Source organism: Cnephaeus nilssonii (assembly GCF_951640355.1).
Source record: "Cnephaeus nilssonii genome assembly, chromosome: 15".
NCBI classification, from domain to species: domain Eukaryota; kingdom Metazoa; phylum Chordata; class Mammalia; order Chiroptera; family Vespertilionidae; genus Cnephaeus; species Cnephaeus nilssonii.
The window spans coordinates 22474256-22490078 of record NC_137086.1 but is presented as its reverse complement, the minus strand read 5'-3'; the positions used below and the strand labels follow the sequence as shown (position 1 = coordinate 22490078).

At 37.5% G+C, this 15823-nt stretch overlaps 1 protein-coding gene across 2 annotated transcripts in view; it reads left to right on the top strand.

The window, feature by feature from the left end:
- Positions 1 to 15823, top strand: part of THADA (THADA armadillo repeat containing) — a 295937-nt gene that overhangs the window by 80769 nt on the left and 199345 nt on the right. For both annotated transcript variants that reach the window (XM_079792262.1, XM_079792261.1), the window contains exon 26: positions 75 to 166. In XM_079792262.1, the coding sequence (XP_079648388.1) occupies positions 75 to 166 (92 nt within the window). The remainder of the gene's footprint in view (positions 1 to 74; positions 167 to 15823) is intronic.

Here is a 15823-nt window from a genome sequence, read left to right as displayed (position 1 = left end):
GAATGTCTTTGAAAGTGTTGGTTTCATGCCATGAATCTTTCTTAACGCTTATTGTGTATTTCTTTTTACATTAGGTGAGAAATTCATCCACACTTCTCTTCAGTACCTTGATCACAAGAATATTTGGAGTTAAAAGGGGAAAGGATGAACTTTTCAAAAAAAATACGTAAGCTCTGTCTAATGCTAACTTTACTTTTAAAAAAATATTTCCAGGCCAAAAATAATTTTTAGAATTTTGCTTACTTTTATAGAATCATCTAGAGTATAAAACTATGAAAATACTATAGTAAATTAACCTATGCTGCCAATTTCTAAGACCTTGGGCAAAAATATCTACTTTTTAATAAGTAGATCTTTTAAAGCAATGAAAATATAGCAAGGTAGCAGGGACTGAAATGTAGAACTTTTCTCAGTGCAACAGCTAAAGTTTTTTATTTTATTTCTTTGCATCTTAAGTTATTCCTGAAATGTCCTAAATTGCTTTTTCTTGATGTGTCATTGAGTACTAGCTTGTGCAATATCTTGCTTTTATAGCTGGAAGTTTAAATGTTTATGATACAGTCATCAGTAACATGTCCCAGATTAACTGCATTAAACTCTGTAACCAAGAGGAGCAGTTACAGATATTGGCTACACAGAATAAATAATGCTTTTCACTTTCAGGACTTTCATGTTATCTTAACCCTCCGAGATGTTTTTTTTCTTAAGGTTTTAAACGTCTGGAAGGAAATATATTGAAATACTTTTGATGAAGGGTAACTTTTAGGTACGGTGCACAAGTTCTGTTTGTTGGTTTTTAAAGAGGAGAAACTTTGAATAGTGGTTTCTTTAGCATTTAGGTTAGTGGTAGTAGTGGCTTGCAGTTGTTAACACTAGATGTCGCTGTTGCTGCATATTTACTTTCTTCATTCAGGATCCAATTTGGTCCTGTGTTCTTTCTCTTGATCTAGAAATAAATCAAGCCCTATTTCTCTCCTACCTAAAAATGTTGATTATCATACTTTAATTTAGGGTTTAAGCTTTTGTTTATTAAAACATATTTTCTTGTGATGGAACTAAGTCTTAGGAATTAGAACATATCATAAAATAATTTTATGATGCACTATTGGTAATTCTGTTGAAACCTACTGTTAGTTTTGAATTGCTATTTAAATTATTACTTATCCTATATAATAAAGAGGTAATATGCAAATTGACCCTCACACCCTCACAAGATAGCTGCCTAAGACCAGGCCAGCAGCGGGGGTTAGTGAGAGACGACCAAATGACTGAACAGCAGGCTGCATGGGGGCGCAGCATGAAGGGCAACCAGGTCGGCAGGAGTGGCAGTAAGAGGCGAACAGGCTGGCGGGGGCGGGGTGGGCTGTTGGGGGCAACCAGGCCAGCGGGGGCAGGGGGCCAGTGAGGGGCGACCAGGCCAGCGGAGGGGGGGCGCAGTTAGGGGCAACCAGGCCGGCAGAGGAGGGCAGTTGGAGGTGACCTGGCCAACAGTGTGGGGCAGTTAGGGGTGACCATGCCTGCAGGGGGTGCAGTTAGGGGTGATCAGGCCAGCACGCAGAGGCAACAAGGGGCGACCAGGCCAGCAAGAGCAGGGGGCAGTTAGGGGTGACCAGGCAGGCAGGCAGGTGAGCGATTAGGAGCCAGTGATCCAGGATTGTGAGTGGGATGTCCGACTGCCAGTTTAAGCCGGAGATCGGGCCTAAACCAGCAGGGACATTCCCTGAGGGGTCCTGGATTGGAGAGGGTGCAGGCTGGGCTGAGGGGACCCCCCTCCCCCATGCACAAATTTTGTGCACCGGGCCTCTAGTCACCCTATAAAATTCACTAAATATTCAAAAGGAAGGCAACTGGCTATAAGTATGAATTCCCTGAGTATATTCAGCAAATACCAGAGATATTTTTTAACCAAGTTGTGTTTTTAAAATAATGATACTATTTTTTTTAAAGAATGATTATAATTTTTACTATTTAGCTGGTTCCTAGAGAAATTCTTTCTGTCAGTAGTTTGAAATCACTAATATTTGTTTCTCTTTACTTAGCTTTGTTTATTTTGTTAATCTACAAAATTCCAAAACGTTTAAAACAGTTTGGTCATATTATAAGGCCATGATAGTAGTATAAATAAAATACGATCTGAGTTATTAAACAAGTGAAATTAATGTTTAAAACAACTTGAAAGTGAAAAAATTCGTTTTCCCCTTTTATGATGTGAGTGATTCTTGGTTGTGTAAATAAATTTGACTCTGTACAAGAGAAAATGATCACGTTCATTTCATTTCAGTTGTATCTGAAAATGGGTGGAAGAATAGAGTAGTGAAACCACACCGTTTTGATATTTTTGCTGAAGCATGCTGATGGGAACCTCTATTATAAATTCATTGCTCTTAACTAGGAATGGTTACCAAATAGATAACTTTCCTAGAAAGAGGGAAATGAAATATTCATATACTTGCTTTGAGTAAAGTTCAAAAGTGAAATGGAATTAAGAAGTTAATTTTTTAAATATAATGAACATTTTTGGTAAGAGCCTTTAGTTCAATAAACTAACGATTGGTATACACTATTATGTATGCAAGGATTCTGTTCTGTTTAATCCTTAAAGAGTATATTTTTGGCAGCACCTTCTAGATTTGCTCTGCAAAACCTTTAGTGTCTTAAATTTGCTATTATTTGTAATGGTTCTTCTAGTTGTAGTTTGTTTAATTATGTCACTTTTTGTTGAAGTGTTTATATGCCTGTTCCCTACAGTATTAACTCCCTGAGGGGCAGAACCTTTTCCATCTTTTGTGTGTATGTATAATGGGCACTTTAAGAATGCTAGTAATAATGATGTCCTGTTGGTTGGTTACTTAACCATCGAATGACTAACTCGGCTGATGAGACCTCACAGACAGTTAAGTCTACTTTCACAGCCACAGATTGCTCTGCACACAGTCTTACAAATGTGTGCTGTTGGCCAGCAGGGGACTGGACATAAAAAGAACATCTGCCTTTCCTATCTAGTGAAAAAAAAAATCTCTAGGAGTAAACACACTTGGTTTCTAGGCATTTTGCTGCCGCTGGAAATGACCTTAATAGACTCCCTTATCCGCTTTGGACTTCAGTTTCTCCATCTATATAACCCAAGTAATAAGATCTGTGCTCTGTACTCATAGGGCTGTGGTGAGAATAAAATAAATTATTAACAACTCATTTTCTTTTAAAATATTGGAAGCCCTATGCAACTAGAGATATAACTTGCTCTCCCTCCCCTCCCCCCATTACCACTTCTGTTATTGTACTCATTTCATTGTCTTACAGTTATACTGCTTTCTGAGATTAAGGTCAGCATCTTATACATTTCTGTATACCTGGTGCCTAGGGTATTGTCTGGCAAATAATAGGCATACAGGAATACTTGCTTAATGAATAAGTAAATCTCATTACTAGAGAAGAGATAAGAATTCTTGTTTTTACTCCTGCCTTTTTTGCCATATAGCCATGATAATCAGTGGGCCTTGATTTTTTTTTTCCTCTAAGAGATTTGGACTATCCTTGATGGTTCTTACTTCTGTAAAATAGTTGAGGCTCTATGTAATTGTTACTAGACTTGCTAGTTTGGTAAAATGCTGTTTTCCCAGTGCCTAGAACAGTAGCTGCCTCGTTGTAGGGACAAGAAGTTCCCTTTTCCTATATAAAGAAAGGAGCAGGGAGGGATTCTGCGTCCCCGTCTTTAAGTATGCTGAGTGTACACAGAATGACTGAACTCTAGAGCGCATTGGTCTTATTCTACATGTGTGCTTTGGATTATGAAGAATGAGAAAACCTACATTGTACAGGTTTGTTTTAAATGATGTTATTACATTTTAATTTTCTAAAGCTCCATTCCTTTCTCTTTATTATCACCTGACTGACTTGGCCTGAGCAATGATTAATCAAGACTATGTAGAATTGAACTTGCACAGTTCTGTGATCTGGGAGTGTGCTGGGCTTTCCCCAGTAGCCTCCATCTGCGGTGAGTGGGCTCACCTTGATAGATCCTCATTCCTTCCAGGGCAATGTGATCTTTAATTCCAGGTCTTCCCTTTTGTCCCTGTGTGTATTTACCTTCAACTATTCTAGTCCTAGGTTAATGACAAATATCAATAAGTAGCAGTCTGAAAGCTTTTAGACTTTGCCAAAGCTTCATACAGGAGCTTAGTGCGAGTGTTCTATAGCTTTTGCCTTCTCTCTTCATTTTAAATCAATCCATCAGCCAATATGAATTTGTAAGATTGTGTTGTGAATTCAATATTGGCACGATAAAGGAGTACATGAGAAATATAAAACTTGGAACTTGCTCAAGGAGCTTATATTTCAGCCAGGGAAACAAAAATTGTTATTTAACAAAAAAAGGTACAAATAGAAGAAAACATATAAAAGCTGTACAATGTGCTGTGAGTAATGGATGTATTATAAATTCATTAACAGGAATGTTGAGGGAGCATTGGGAGGAAATAATGTTCTCATAATGTTTGGAATAAGAAGATTTGGGGGTACATGGAAACATGTAGGTTAAAAAAGAGGAACAAAAGAATAATAATTTTCTGTATTAAGTACAATGTCTATTTATCTTGCTAGAGAGAGCTTATATTTAAATTAATAGCTTAGAATGTTTGTAAAAGCATCACTAAGTACAAGTAAAATTATTTCTAATGACTATTTTAGGAGATGTTAAATTGTATTTGTTTTATTTTTTTAGTGTAAATGACAGTTATTTTAGTTACTTCTCTTACTATCTTAGTGGTATAGGTATGGAAGGATCCTCTGAGGGGCATCTAATCTAGTTCAACCTCTGTTTTGTTGTTTTTTTATCTTCACCTAAGGGCATGTTTCTTGATTTTAGAGAGAGGAAGGGAGAGAGAAACATCTTTGGTTGTCTCTCAAACATACCCCAACCAGGGATCGAACCCACAACCTTTTGGTATACGGGACGACGACTATCCAACCAACTGAACCACCCAGCCAGGGCTAGTCCAACCCCTGTTTATAGACAGATTTTGAAGCAATATCCAGACAGACTGGCTTCTCTTCTGTTCTTCATGTTTTCAAGGAAGAGAGAGATTCCACAAATTTTTGTGGTTACCCACACCATTGTTTAGGGAAGAATTGGTTTCTCAAAACTAAAATTGAGAGCTATAGGGCAATTGGGTTTCTGTATTTTAGAGAATGTAATTATTAGAGTTCAGAGTAGTTTTTTTTTGTTTGTTTGTTTTTTTGCTTTGAACTACATAGTAGTTTGTAGCAAGTGCCTATTTGGCCAAACTGAAAATCAGAATTTTCTTTGACTGTGGCCAGGATAATCTTAACATCCTCAGACCTAAAGGATTCTCATTTTTTCCATTTAACAAGCATTAATTAAGTTTTTACTCTGGGCCAAGCCCTCTGCTGGGCACTGGGATCCAAAGATGAATTAGACATGCTCTCAGCCCTAGGGAAATGGACAGTCTAATGAAGAATATGACAGTTATCTGCTATGTTGGAGCTCTGTTCCCCTTATACAGAAGAAAGGGAGAAATTGTGAAGGGGGTAGCATATCCTTAGTGCCTCTTTGTGTGCTTGGCACATGCCAGACCCATTATGGGTGTCTAATTTAGCCTCATCACAGCCCTATGGAGTGGATAGTCATCCTCATTTTACAGAGGTAAACTCAGGTATGAGATTGAGTTATTTGCCCGAGGTCATACAGCCAGAAAGTGGCAGAACTAGAACATAAATCCAGTTTCATCTGCAGAGTACCTGCGATTTGCACACAGCACTCACAGCCCCTCCTGAGCAGTGAGTCATCTTTTTAGAGTCTGGCTTTAGATTTTTACATTGTCCAGTTCTGTGGGAAATGAGCCATTTCACCTAAAGTTTCACTGTGGATCAAAAATCTCCCATCTCCCACATGGCAGGTTGATTTTAGGAGGAAGGGGACCAGTGGATGAGTTTGTTTTGAAGAACACCCTTTCTGTGGATGGTGCATTTTGTCCTAAGAATGTTCTCTTCCTCCTTGAGGTTCTTTGTCTGAGGAGCAAAGAAAATGTGTGGGAGGAGCCAGTCACCAGGTTTCTAATGCCATACTAGAAAGCCAGGAAGGTAGAAATCTTCGTTTTTTGCTTGGCATGTAAGGGATGAATTAAATTACTCCAATAGGATATGGGTGGAGGGGATATTGGTGTGGCCAGTAAGACATTGACCTCTGTAAAATTCTTGTAGTTGATGGTAGTTTGGTGCTATCGGGAGAGGATTTTGGAGTTTGGTGATAATCCTTGTCAATGGCATAGTGTCTTCCAGGGTTAACCTAATGTGTTCCCAATTCTTTGCTTATATTTTTCATTCATATCTTTAATAAAAATGATAATAACTATGATTACTAGTTTTATGTTTGAGAGACTCTAAGAAGCCATCTAATCCCATTCCATTTTGCAGATGTGAAAATTGAGGTGCAGAAACATTGAGTGATTGAAGTCACACAGCTAGTGCTGGAAATAAATTTAATTAACAGTTCCTTTATCTTACAGTAGGCTCAACTAGCACATTTTTTTAATTAGCTGATTATTTATAAATGCAGTTTCTATTAGCAACAATAATACTAGTTTGGATTCAAATAATTTAAAATTAAGTTAAGAGCCCAGTGTTTTGATATGATCTGGAGATGTCATTCAATCATTTACCATAGTTGTTGATAGAATCTTCAATCTGGTTCTTTAGGAAGAGTAGATAATTGAGAATTTTTGGAGACTAAGAAGTAAAGCACAAGTCTTGTGTAACCCCTGTTAAGAGGTTCAATATATGAGTTAAGTCTATGCTGACACTTTGGCCTACTGGAGAGTTTCATGTTTCAAGTTCATTCTTAGTTTCATGGATCGCAGGTAGGAAAACCACAAATAAAAATTTTAACCAAAAAGAATCTCTTAAAAAAATATGTTCATGAACTTGAAGTAGGAATTAGTCATTGTGTCCTTAAATATTGACTCTTGCATGAACCAAGTATTCTTTGTTTCTAAGTACTGCTTCAGGCCATTGCCTTCTTTAATAACTAAGGCATTGTTGCTTTAGTTTGAGCATGTTCTATGGAATTTTGGCAGTGCATGTATCCTCTTTCTGCATCTTAGTAAAAGCATGAGTAAATATTTTTTCTCAGCTTTGGTATTTTTGTAGCTTACATTTTATACGAACCAGACTAATATAATGTAATACTAGGATTACATAATTGAAGACGTCAGGATTGCTTCCAGGACTGTGAGATAGTCTTCATTTATCAGGGGGTTTACAGGCTGTATTTGTTGCTCATTCAATACCTGTAGAGAAATACCACAGAGCTACTTTCCAAATGAGAAAATGAAGTCAGAGAGATTAAATCCAGAGGAAACAGTTTCTTCAGAACTTGGATAGTATTTCTTCTTTATGCAGAACTTGGTCCTTATAACTATTGATTTTAGTAATGTATAGTTTAGAAATTACAGGAATTTCCAACTATTGTTACACACCAAATTTTTTTTTATAAAATATAATCAATGAGATTTTTCATCGAATACTTATGTACCTTGGCATTCTAATATGTACAAAAGTAGTTATGACATGGTCTTGGATTTGAAGGAGTTTATCACTTATTGAGAGATAATAACAACATGTGAACCAGTTTAAGAAAACATGAGCACCAAACTCTTTAGTACTGTTTGGGAATACGGGGTTAGAGGAGGATGAGTTCAGGTTCCACGCAGAATCAGGACTTAGTCTGGACTTGAAAGGACGGGCAGGATTTGGATAGGTAGAGAGTAGGGTGTTGCATCTGAGATTATATAGCATGAACACAGATACAGAGATTGGAACACACATTTTACATGTCTGAGAAAGTCAGAAGATAAACTAGACTAGACAGAGAGGACATTATGAAAACATTAATTCATTCATGTTCTTCCTAGAACAAGGATTCATTAACTACCTACTCTATGTAAGAGCTGAAATAGGTTCAGAGACTATATCAGACATACCAAGGAAGCTAGTTTGGAGTTTACATGACATTAAGGATAGATTAGAAGTTTTTGTATTGGAGTAGTCCATGATAAAAGCATTGTTTTAGGAATCTTTTGAGAAGTGATTGCATTCTGTGGCCCTGGCTGGTGAGATTGGAGGATGTGATGTAAGACCCTGGAAGAGACTTACTTATGAATAACTTGTACTCTGTAGATTGTTACAGCTTGGTTCCAGGTTGGTGCAAATATTTCAGCATTTATTTATTTTTGTTAACTTCTGAATTGATTAGTGGCTATACTAAAGGGGAATGACTTATGTTTTAAGGATTACTAGTTTTCTCAATATTAAAAGATATTTAGTGAAAAATACACTCAAGTAAGTTTCAGAAATACTGAATTAGAAATTCTTTATGACAGAACTTCTGAAAACATATAATATGCTAGATAGTGTGTTTTGTGATTCTTCAAGAGTGTGACAAATGCTCAATATCATGCAGTATTTCCCCAAATTATTTGACCATGGAAAATTTTCTTAAAGAACATCTATTACCATCTTTTGTTCCATCAGATGTAGCTTGGGGGGTACTGATTAAGGCATGTGAGAGGCATGTTTCCAATCCTTAGGAGCAGCACCATCTGTGAGAAGGGAAAATATTCATTTCAGATATATATTGGCAGCAACAGAAAGGCTTAGTTCTACTTGAAGTTAAATAGACTGTAAATTATCCTAAGTTGTCAGAGAAAAATTTATAGGGGCATTGATTCATATTAAGTTGATGACATCATCAAAGACCATCCTTGCACGTGCGCATGCACACACACACACATATCTGGAAGGTAGTCAATAAATTTGAATCAATGAAAATTTTATTTTAGGTTTTAGGATATTTAAAGTGCCTCTTTAGGAGAATGCACTTTATATTCTACATTTGAATCTCCTACCATTTTGTTAACAGGGTTGCGGAACTTTTTTTCTGCCAAGGGCCACTTGGGTATTTATAGCATCACTCATGGGCCATACAAAATATTCAACTTAAAAATTAGCCTGTTATACTTGGTCAAACATTTAATTAACTCACCCATAATGCCTTGGCATGGCCAGATCAAATTGTTTTGCCAGCCTTATATGGCCTGCGGGCTGGGCATTCCCCACCCCGTGTTAGAAGAAGATAATATCCTTATTCCCAAAGCTTTGATTATTGAGATGGGGGAAATAGGCCCTACAACATTGTTGATGAACTGATCAGTAAGGTCAGTACCAAACCCATTAGACTATGATGTGTGTGTGTGTGTGTGTGTGTGTGTGTGTGTGTGTGTGTGTGTGTGTTGGGAGGGCAGATAGGAAGAGGGCAATGGAATAGTAACCAGCTTTGAAATATAGGTAAGGCTTTAGGATCCACTAGTATAGCTGAGTTCGGCACCTTTGAACTATATGTAAGAGTTGTTAGTAACTTAAGCAGCGTACTTAACTGTCCCTCATCTCCCAAATAAGGGCTCTATAGGTTAGTATTTAAACAGAGGCTTGAGCCCTAGCTGGTTTAGCTCAGTAGATAGAGCGTCAGCCTGCAGACTGAAGGGTCCCAGGTTCTATTCTGGTCAAGGGCACATGCCTGGGTTGCGGGCTCAATCCCCAATGGGGGGCATGCAGGAGGCAGCCAGTCAATGATTCTCTCACATCATTGATGTTTCTATCTCTCTCTCCCTCTTCCTCTCTGTATTCAATAAAAATATATTTAAAAAATAATAAAAATAAATGGAGGCTTGAAATAATTCAGACTTGTAGCAGGATGCTTTTGGCTACAAGTAACAGAAGACCCAAATCAAATTTTAAACAATAAGGAAAAGTAATTATTTTACATATAACCTACAAGTTTTATGGGGAATTGATTCATATTAAGTTGATGACATTATAAAAAACCAGGTTCTTTTCATTTTTGTACTGTGCCCTCCTTGATTTGGTGGCATTGGCCCCAAGCAAGCTTTCCTCATGGTTACAAAATGGCTGCAGTTCCAGCCATCACATCTAGATGCAACAGAGTCAAAGCATAATTTCCAGTGGCCTTATGCATCTCCATTTCTTTTTAAGAGTAATAGCAGCACCTCCTGTATATGTTTCCCTGCTTTTAACTCCACACCCTACTTTCCTTCACATCTTTTTGGCTAGAGTGAACCCCTTAGCATGCCTCAACTTATCCCTGATGAGGGAAATGGATCTACCAAGTTCTGAATAAAGAAGAAATACTATCTTGGACTAATCAGGATTCTCCATTTGGGTCTGGGGTTGGTGCTACCCCTCCCTGAAGCATAATCAGAGAGGGGTGAATACCCAACTAAAGTCAAATACTGTTAAAGGGAAGGATGAGATGGGGGAATTAATTTGTAATAGGTGACTAATGATGTCTGCTGCTACATTTTCCTAGGCTATTTCAAGAACTTTGAAAATGTTTTCATTAAGAATAATAGCTTAAAAGGAAGATAAGTAATATATGTAGTATTTTAACTTAATGGGAAAGTATTTTTTCCTTTTTTATTCAATTTCTTCATGTAATTTTTAAAAAGATATGAAGACATACAAGTATCTGGATATTTGGTTTGTATAATTCATTCCTGTATGCAAGTTTGCATTGTAAAAATTGCATTCAATAACAAAGTATATGTCTTCAAATGGGGGCAGGGGGTGGGGGAAGCTTTGTGGAGCATTAAAATAGGGATTGTGAATAAGATATAATCAATTTCTAAGTCAGAGACTGCTACTATGCAATATGAAATGTCTCCCTGGTTCATAGCTAATCTCTGGCAAGCTAACAAAATGTTCACATAGTTTTTTATTATAAACTCTGATTCACACACAAATTATAACATTGGATTTTGTTATTGTAAGTCCAAATGGTTGGAAGTCAAATGACCTTTCTAAATTTAGTGGAATTGGCACTTAATTATTTTGATTTATGAAACAAAAATCTCTATTCCATTTAAATTGAGCATTTTGATGTGACTTTTTGGCCTCTGAACTCAAATTAATCTCTTTCTTTCTCTGCCAAGTTTCTATCTTCTTTTTCTCTCCTCCAAACTGTTACCATTCTGTTCTGTACAAACTGCCTCTATAGTAGAACATAAGGCTGTCTGGGTTAGGGCAAACCCGCTGGTCTGGACAGAAGATGTGGTCAGACTAGCTATGTATGACAAGGATCAGTAAGTCTGATCCAGCTGCTAAAATCTTTGAGGTCTAGAATTTTCTGCTCTATAAGCATATTCTGCAGCCATCCATTGCTCTTAGCACATCTTTATCATTCTTGCATTTATCTCTGTGATCACTCAATTTATGAACAACTGATTTAGATACATATAAATGGTCAATTACGTACTTCCACCCTTAATTCACTTGTTCCCCTTCAATCAATACCCTCAGGCCACTGGTTCCATTTTCGAAAAGCGGTGGCCTTGTTTAGGTGATCCAACATTTTCCCCCCTTCATCATTCATTCAACAAATACACTTACTTGATTTGAGGTTCTGAGCTCTGAGGCGGAGTACAAACATTTGTAAAATATGGTCTAAATATTTGAAAAACAGTCAAGTTAAGACTTGAGCTCAACTGTAATGCAAGGTGGAATGCCCTAAGTTGCTTACTCCTTTCCTCTCCCTTGTGGAAAGCTTGTGTGCCACTACTCGCATCCCTTCACTTCATGCCACTGCACACTTGCAGCTCTAGCAAAGCTCTTGGCCACACTCTTCAAGCACACATCCTCTTTAAACCCCTTCCTCCACATCCCAGTGCTTTTGCCATTTAGGCAGGGAAATCTCACCTGACCATTTCTTTACCTTGCTACCTTGTTTTGTTCTATCTGTATGGCAATAAATGATTCAGATCCTGACTAATAAACCTTAGAGCAGTGTACCTCCCTTTCTCCACTTGTATTTGGAAATAAAATCCCGTGTACTAATAAAAAGTATCGCTGGCCTCTAAAAGTGGTGAATGCCCAGTTTCCCTCAAAAACACACCATAAGTCAATGTCTGTCTCCTTTATTCTTTTTCTAGAGGCCCGGTGCATGAATTTGTGCACAGATGGTGTCTGGCCAGCTGGCCCCTATCTGGGCCAATCAGGCTGGGCCGGCTTGGGGAAGAGGCCGCGGGCAGTTGGCTGGCTGGCCTCACCCCCTGGTCGAACTCCCAGTCGAACTCCCGGTTGAGGGGACAATTTGCCTATTAGCCTTTTATTATATAGGATTAGCCAACTTTTCCTGAAGCTTCAACATTTTAGGGAAATAAAAGAGATTTTTTCTTTCAATGATGTTCTCTTGTTTTGAATAGTTACTAATATTGCAATAACATAGGTTTTGATTTTTTATCATTGTAAATGTATAATGTGTCATTGGGGAGGTAAATAGATATTTGTGGGCTAAGTCCCACCATTTATAATATTTATGTCTTTGGAAAAATGTATGTCAATTGCCATGTGATCATGAATAAGTTGTGGCCTTTCCACAGATGGACACAGCATTTTTAAATACTTGCTTTTCTTTATCCTTCCTGTTTTCAGCTCTGACTGCCTTCAAAACTGTGCTGCTATGCACTGCCAAACTGGTTGGCTAACCCATGAGAATTGAATTCCATGGGATTCATGGCATCTTCTGTGGAGTTTTCTTTCTCTAGAAATCTCTTCCTGCCCCTGCCACCCACCATTAAATTGAAATTTAATGATTCTTCAAGGTTTTGTATGTAATATCATCCTAGCATTTTAAAATAACATTCCTTATAAAGGACCTATCATAGTTGACATAGTAATTCTCTTACTAGTAAATATTTAGTTTTTCTCCTAGATTTTAAAAAATTATTAATAATGATGTGAGTAACTTTATTTACAAAGTATTTTAATATGCAGGGTTATTGCTTGCAGATATATTTTCCTACATGTAATTTATTGGTAACAGGGTACAACTAGTCTTCAGATTATATTTGTATACTAGAGGCCCGGTGCACAAATTTGTGCACAGGAGGGGTCCGGCCAGTCCTCTCCAATGGGGGCTGATCAGGCCGGGCCGGTGGGGGGAGGGGAGGGGATTCGGGAGGTTGGCCAGCCCCACCCCTTATTGGGGTGGGTGGGGGCCGACCAGGGTTGGGGCCGGCTGGGGGAGGGGCCATGGGAGGTTGTGGGGGGATAATCGGGGCCCCGATCAGGCTGGTTGGCCACCGCAGTGTGCGTCATAGTGACTGGTCGTTCGGTTGTTCAGTTGTTCTGGTCACTTGGCTTTTATATATATAGATTGTCAGATTTTTTGATAAATTGATCATCTTGAAAAAGTCTTCCCATGTGACCTTCCTGCTCAGGAATTTTCAATAGCTCTCTGTTGCCTATGGTCTAAAGTCTATACCCCTTTAATTGGTCTTTTCCTTTTTTGTTTGTTTTGTTTTAAACAACTGCCTACCATTGAGCATTTACATTCCATCTATCGTTTCCACATTATAAAAAGGGGTGTAGAGAATATCCTCATGTATTTTAGCTTTGCCCATGTTTTTTGGATTAATTATCAGAAATGGAAATACTGGGTTGAAGAATATAAGCATTCCACAAAACTGATAGCCATAGCCATGCTTCTCTTTAATAAGAAGATATCAATTTACAAATTTACCAGCATGTATAATCATCCTATTAATGGGTATTATTATTTTTTAATGTAAGTTTAAGAGAATGTGAGAGGGAACATTGCCATGTTGTTTCAATTTATATTGCTTTTATTACTAGTAAGGTTGAACATTTGCCCACATTATTTGTTGGTTAATTGTATTTTTTTCAGGTTAGCTTTCAAGGCCCTATATAATTTGGACCCACCTTTTTCAACCTTATCTTCTATTATTCAAACCCACAAATATTTATTAAACTTCTACCAACTACCAACAAATACATATACGCTAATCAAGCTAATTTCCCTACTTTTCTTTTGAATATGTTAGAATTTTTCTTTATGTTGCTTTTGTTCATGCCTTTTCTGCTCCTGAAATGCTTGTCCCTTCTCTTCTACTTACACTATGTTGATTTTTCCAGTCTTTTGAGTCCAGCTTGAATCTTTTCTCCTCTAGGAAGTTTTCCTGACCTGTCTGTGCTCCTTGAGAGCAGGGCCTCTGTCTGAGGCCCCGTTTTTACCCCCTGTGCCTTATAAATGTTGTGCCTTACATGGGAAGGAAAGAAACAATATGTTGATGTTGCTAAGAAAATATATGTTCCGTTGAGCAAATCTAGATTTTACTTCTGGCTCTGACTTTGGGCAAGTTATTTAGTCCCTTGAGCCTCAGTTTCTTTATTTCAGCATCATCATAAGTTGGGGATAGGCTCTGCCTCAGAGTTGTGAGGAGTAAATGTGATAATGCTTATAAAGGGCCTGGTGCAGTGAAACTTGGTATATAGGAAGCTTTCCTTTAGTGAAAATTGTTTTTAAATTAATTGAACGGATAAACTGGTCCTCCAGCACTCATTGTTGTCCCCTTCCTTAGGACTCTTCCTGAGGTACCCTAGATGATGTGGACTATCTCATTCTGTGTTGGTATTGCTTCTTGTGAATTAGTTATGTAATCTCAAATGAATTCCAAGTTTTTAAGGGGAGGATTGTGTTTTAAGTTTGTTTCTTGTCCTAAAAAAAGCACTGATTGGATGAGTATAGTTGAGTAGCAGTGAAAACGAGGGCAAAGCAGAGATGAGAACCTCATTTTTCATTTTTCACTAAAATCTTTACTGGATTTTACTCGGAGAAATTACCTTATCCTAGGGCCTTTATAAAATGTTTAGTTTTGTTGCTTGTTCAGCCAAATGGAGTTAGTTATTCAGGAGAAAATGGTAAAAATATCCAAATAACCCCACCAGATTTTACTTTTCCATATAGTGTTTCAAAGTGTTGTATTCATTAGTATTTGTGAGAAACCTTTGGTTAATACCACAAGAAGTCATAAACTAAACCAGATTTCCCCCTTTTTAATGTTCACATGATTTGGATTAACAACAGTGTTACTCCCTAATTTACACCTGGGATTTCCAAACTGTCTCAAAAAGCTGAAACAGTGATTCATATTTAGTCACCATGTGACTGCGTTGTTTTCATTTATTGAAAATATAAACAACAAAAAATATCCTGGATAAAGATCTCCATGTATTTTAACTAGTGACAGATGCTATGATCAGAATTTCTACTTAAGTCAGGCATTTTTGACGTACACCTCAAGCCTGGCAATTAAGCTTTATGCCTTTCCAAGCATAACAGTTAACCAATAAACCAAAATATCAGCCTGGTCTGGCTTAGCTCAGCGGTCTTTTGATTTCTTCCAGTCTGTTTGATGTGGAGGCTTACTGAGATTTATCTACTGAGCTGTTCATAGTTTGTGGGGCTGAGAGCACTGGCTGTATTATATAAGATTCCTTTAGTGACAGGAGAGTGTAGATAGTCTCTACTGTACAGATAAGTTAGTCACTTTTTTAAATTAATACTCAATGGTTTTTCTTATTTTCTAGTTTATATTGTGAGCCCTAAAGCAGATGGAGTTTAACTGGTTCAATTTAGTAGAATGTTTTTTAACTTTCAGTAGAAATCTCTATGTAGAGTTGAAAAATTTCCAATTATTTAGACTAGTTTATCCACAAAGGAAATAAAACTGGAGATATACCGTAATTGACTTAAAGTATTTGCTATGTGGGGAGTCAGACATTCCATTATATTGTTCATGATAATAGTAGCATCAGTATACCCAACTTTAGAATATAAAAGCTGTGAAGGATCTTCATATGCTTACCTCTTGTAATCCTGGGTGGAATGTGCATAGGATAAGTATTATTGCCCTCATTCTAAATAACACACTTG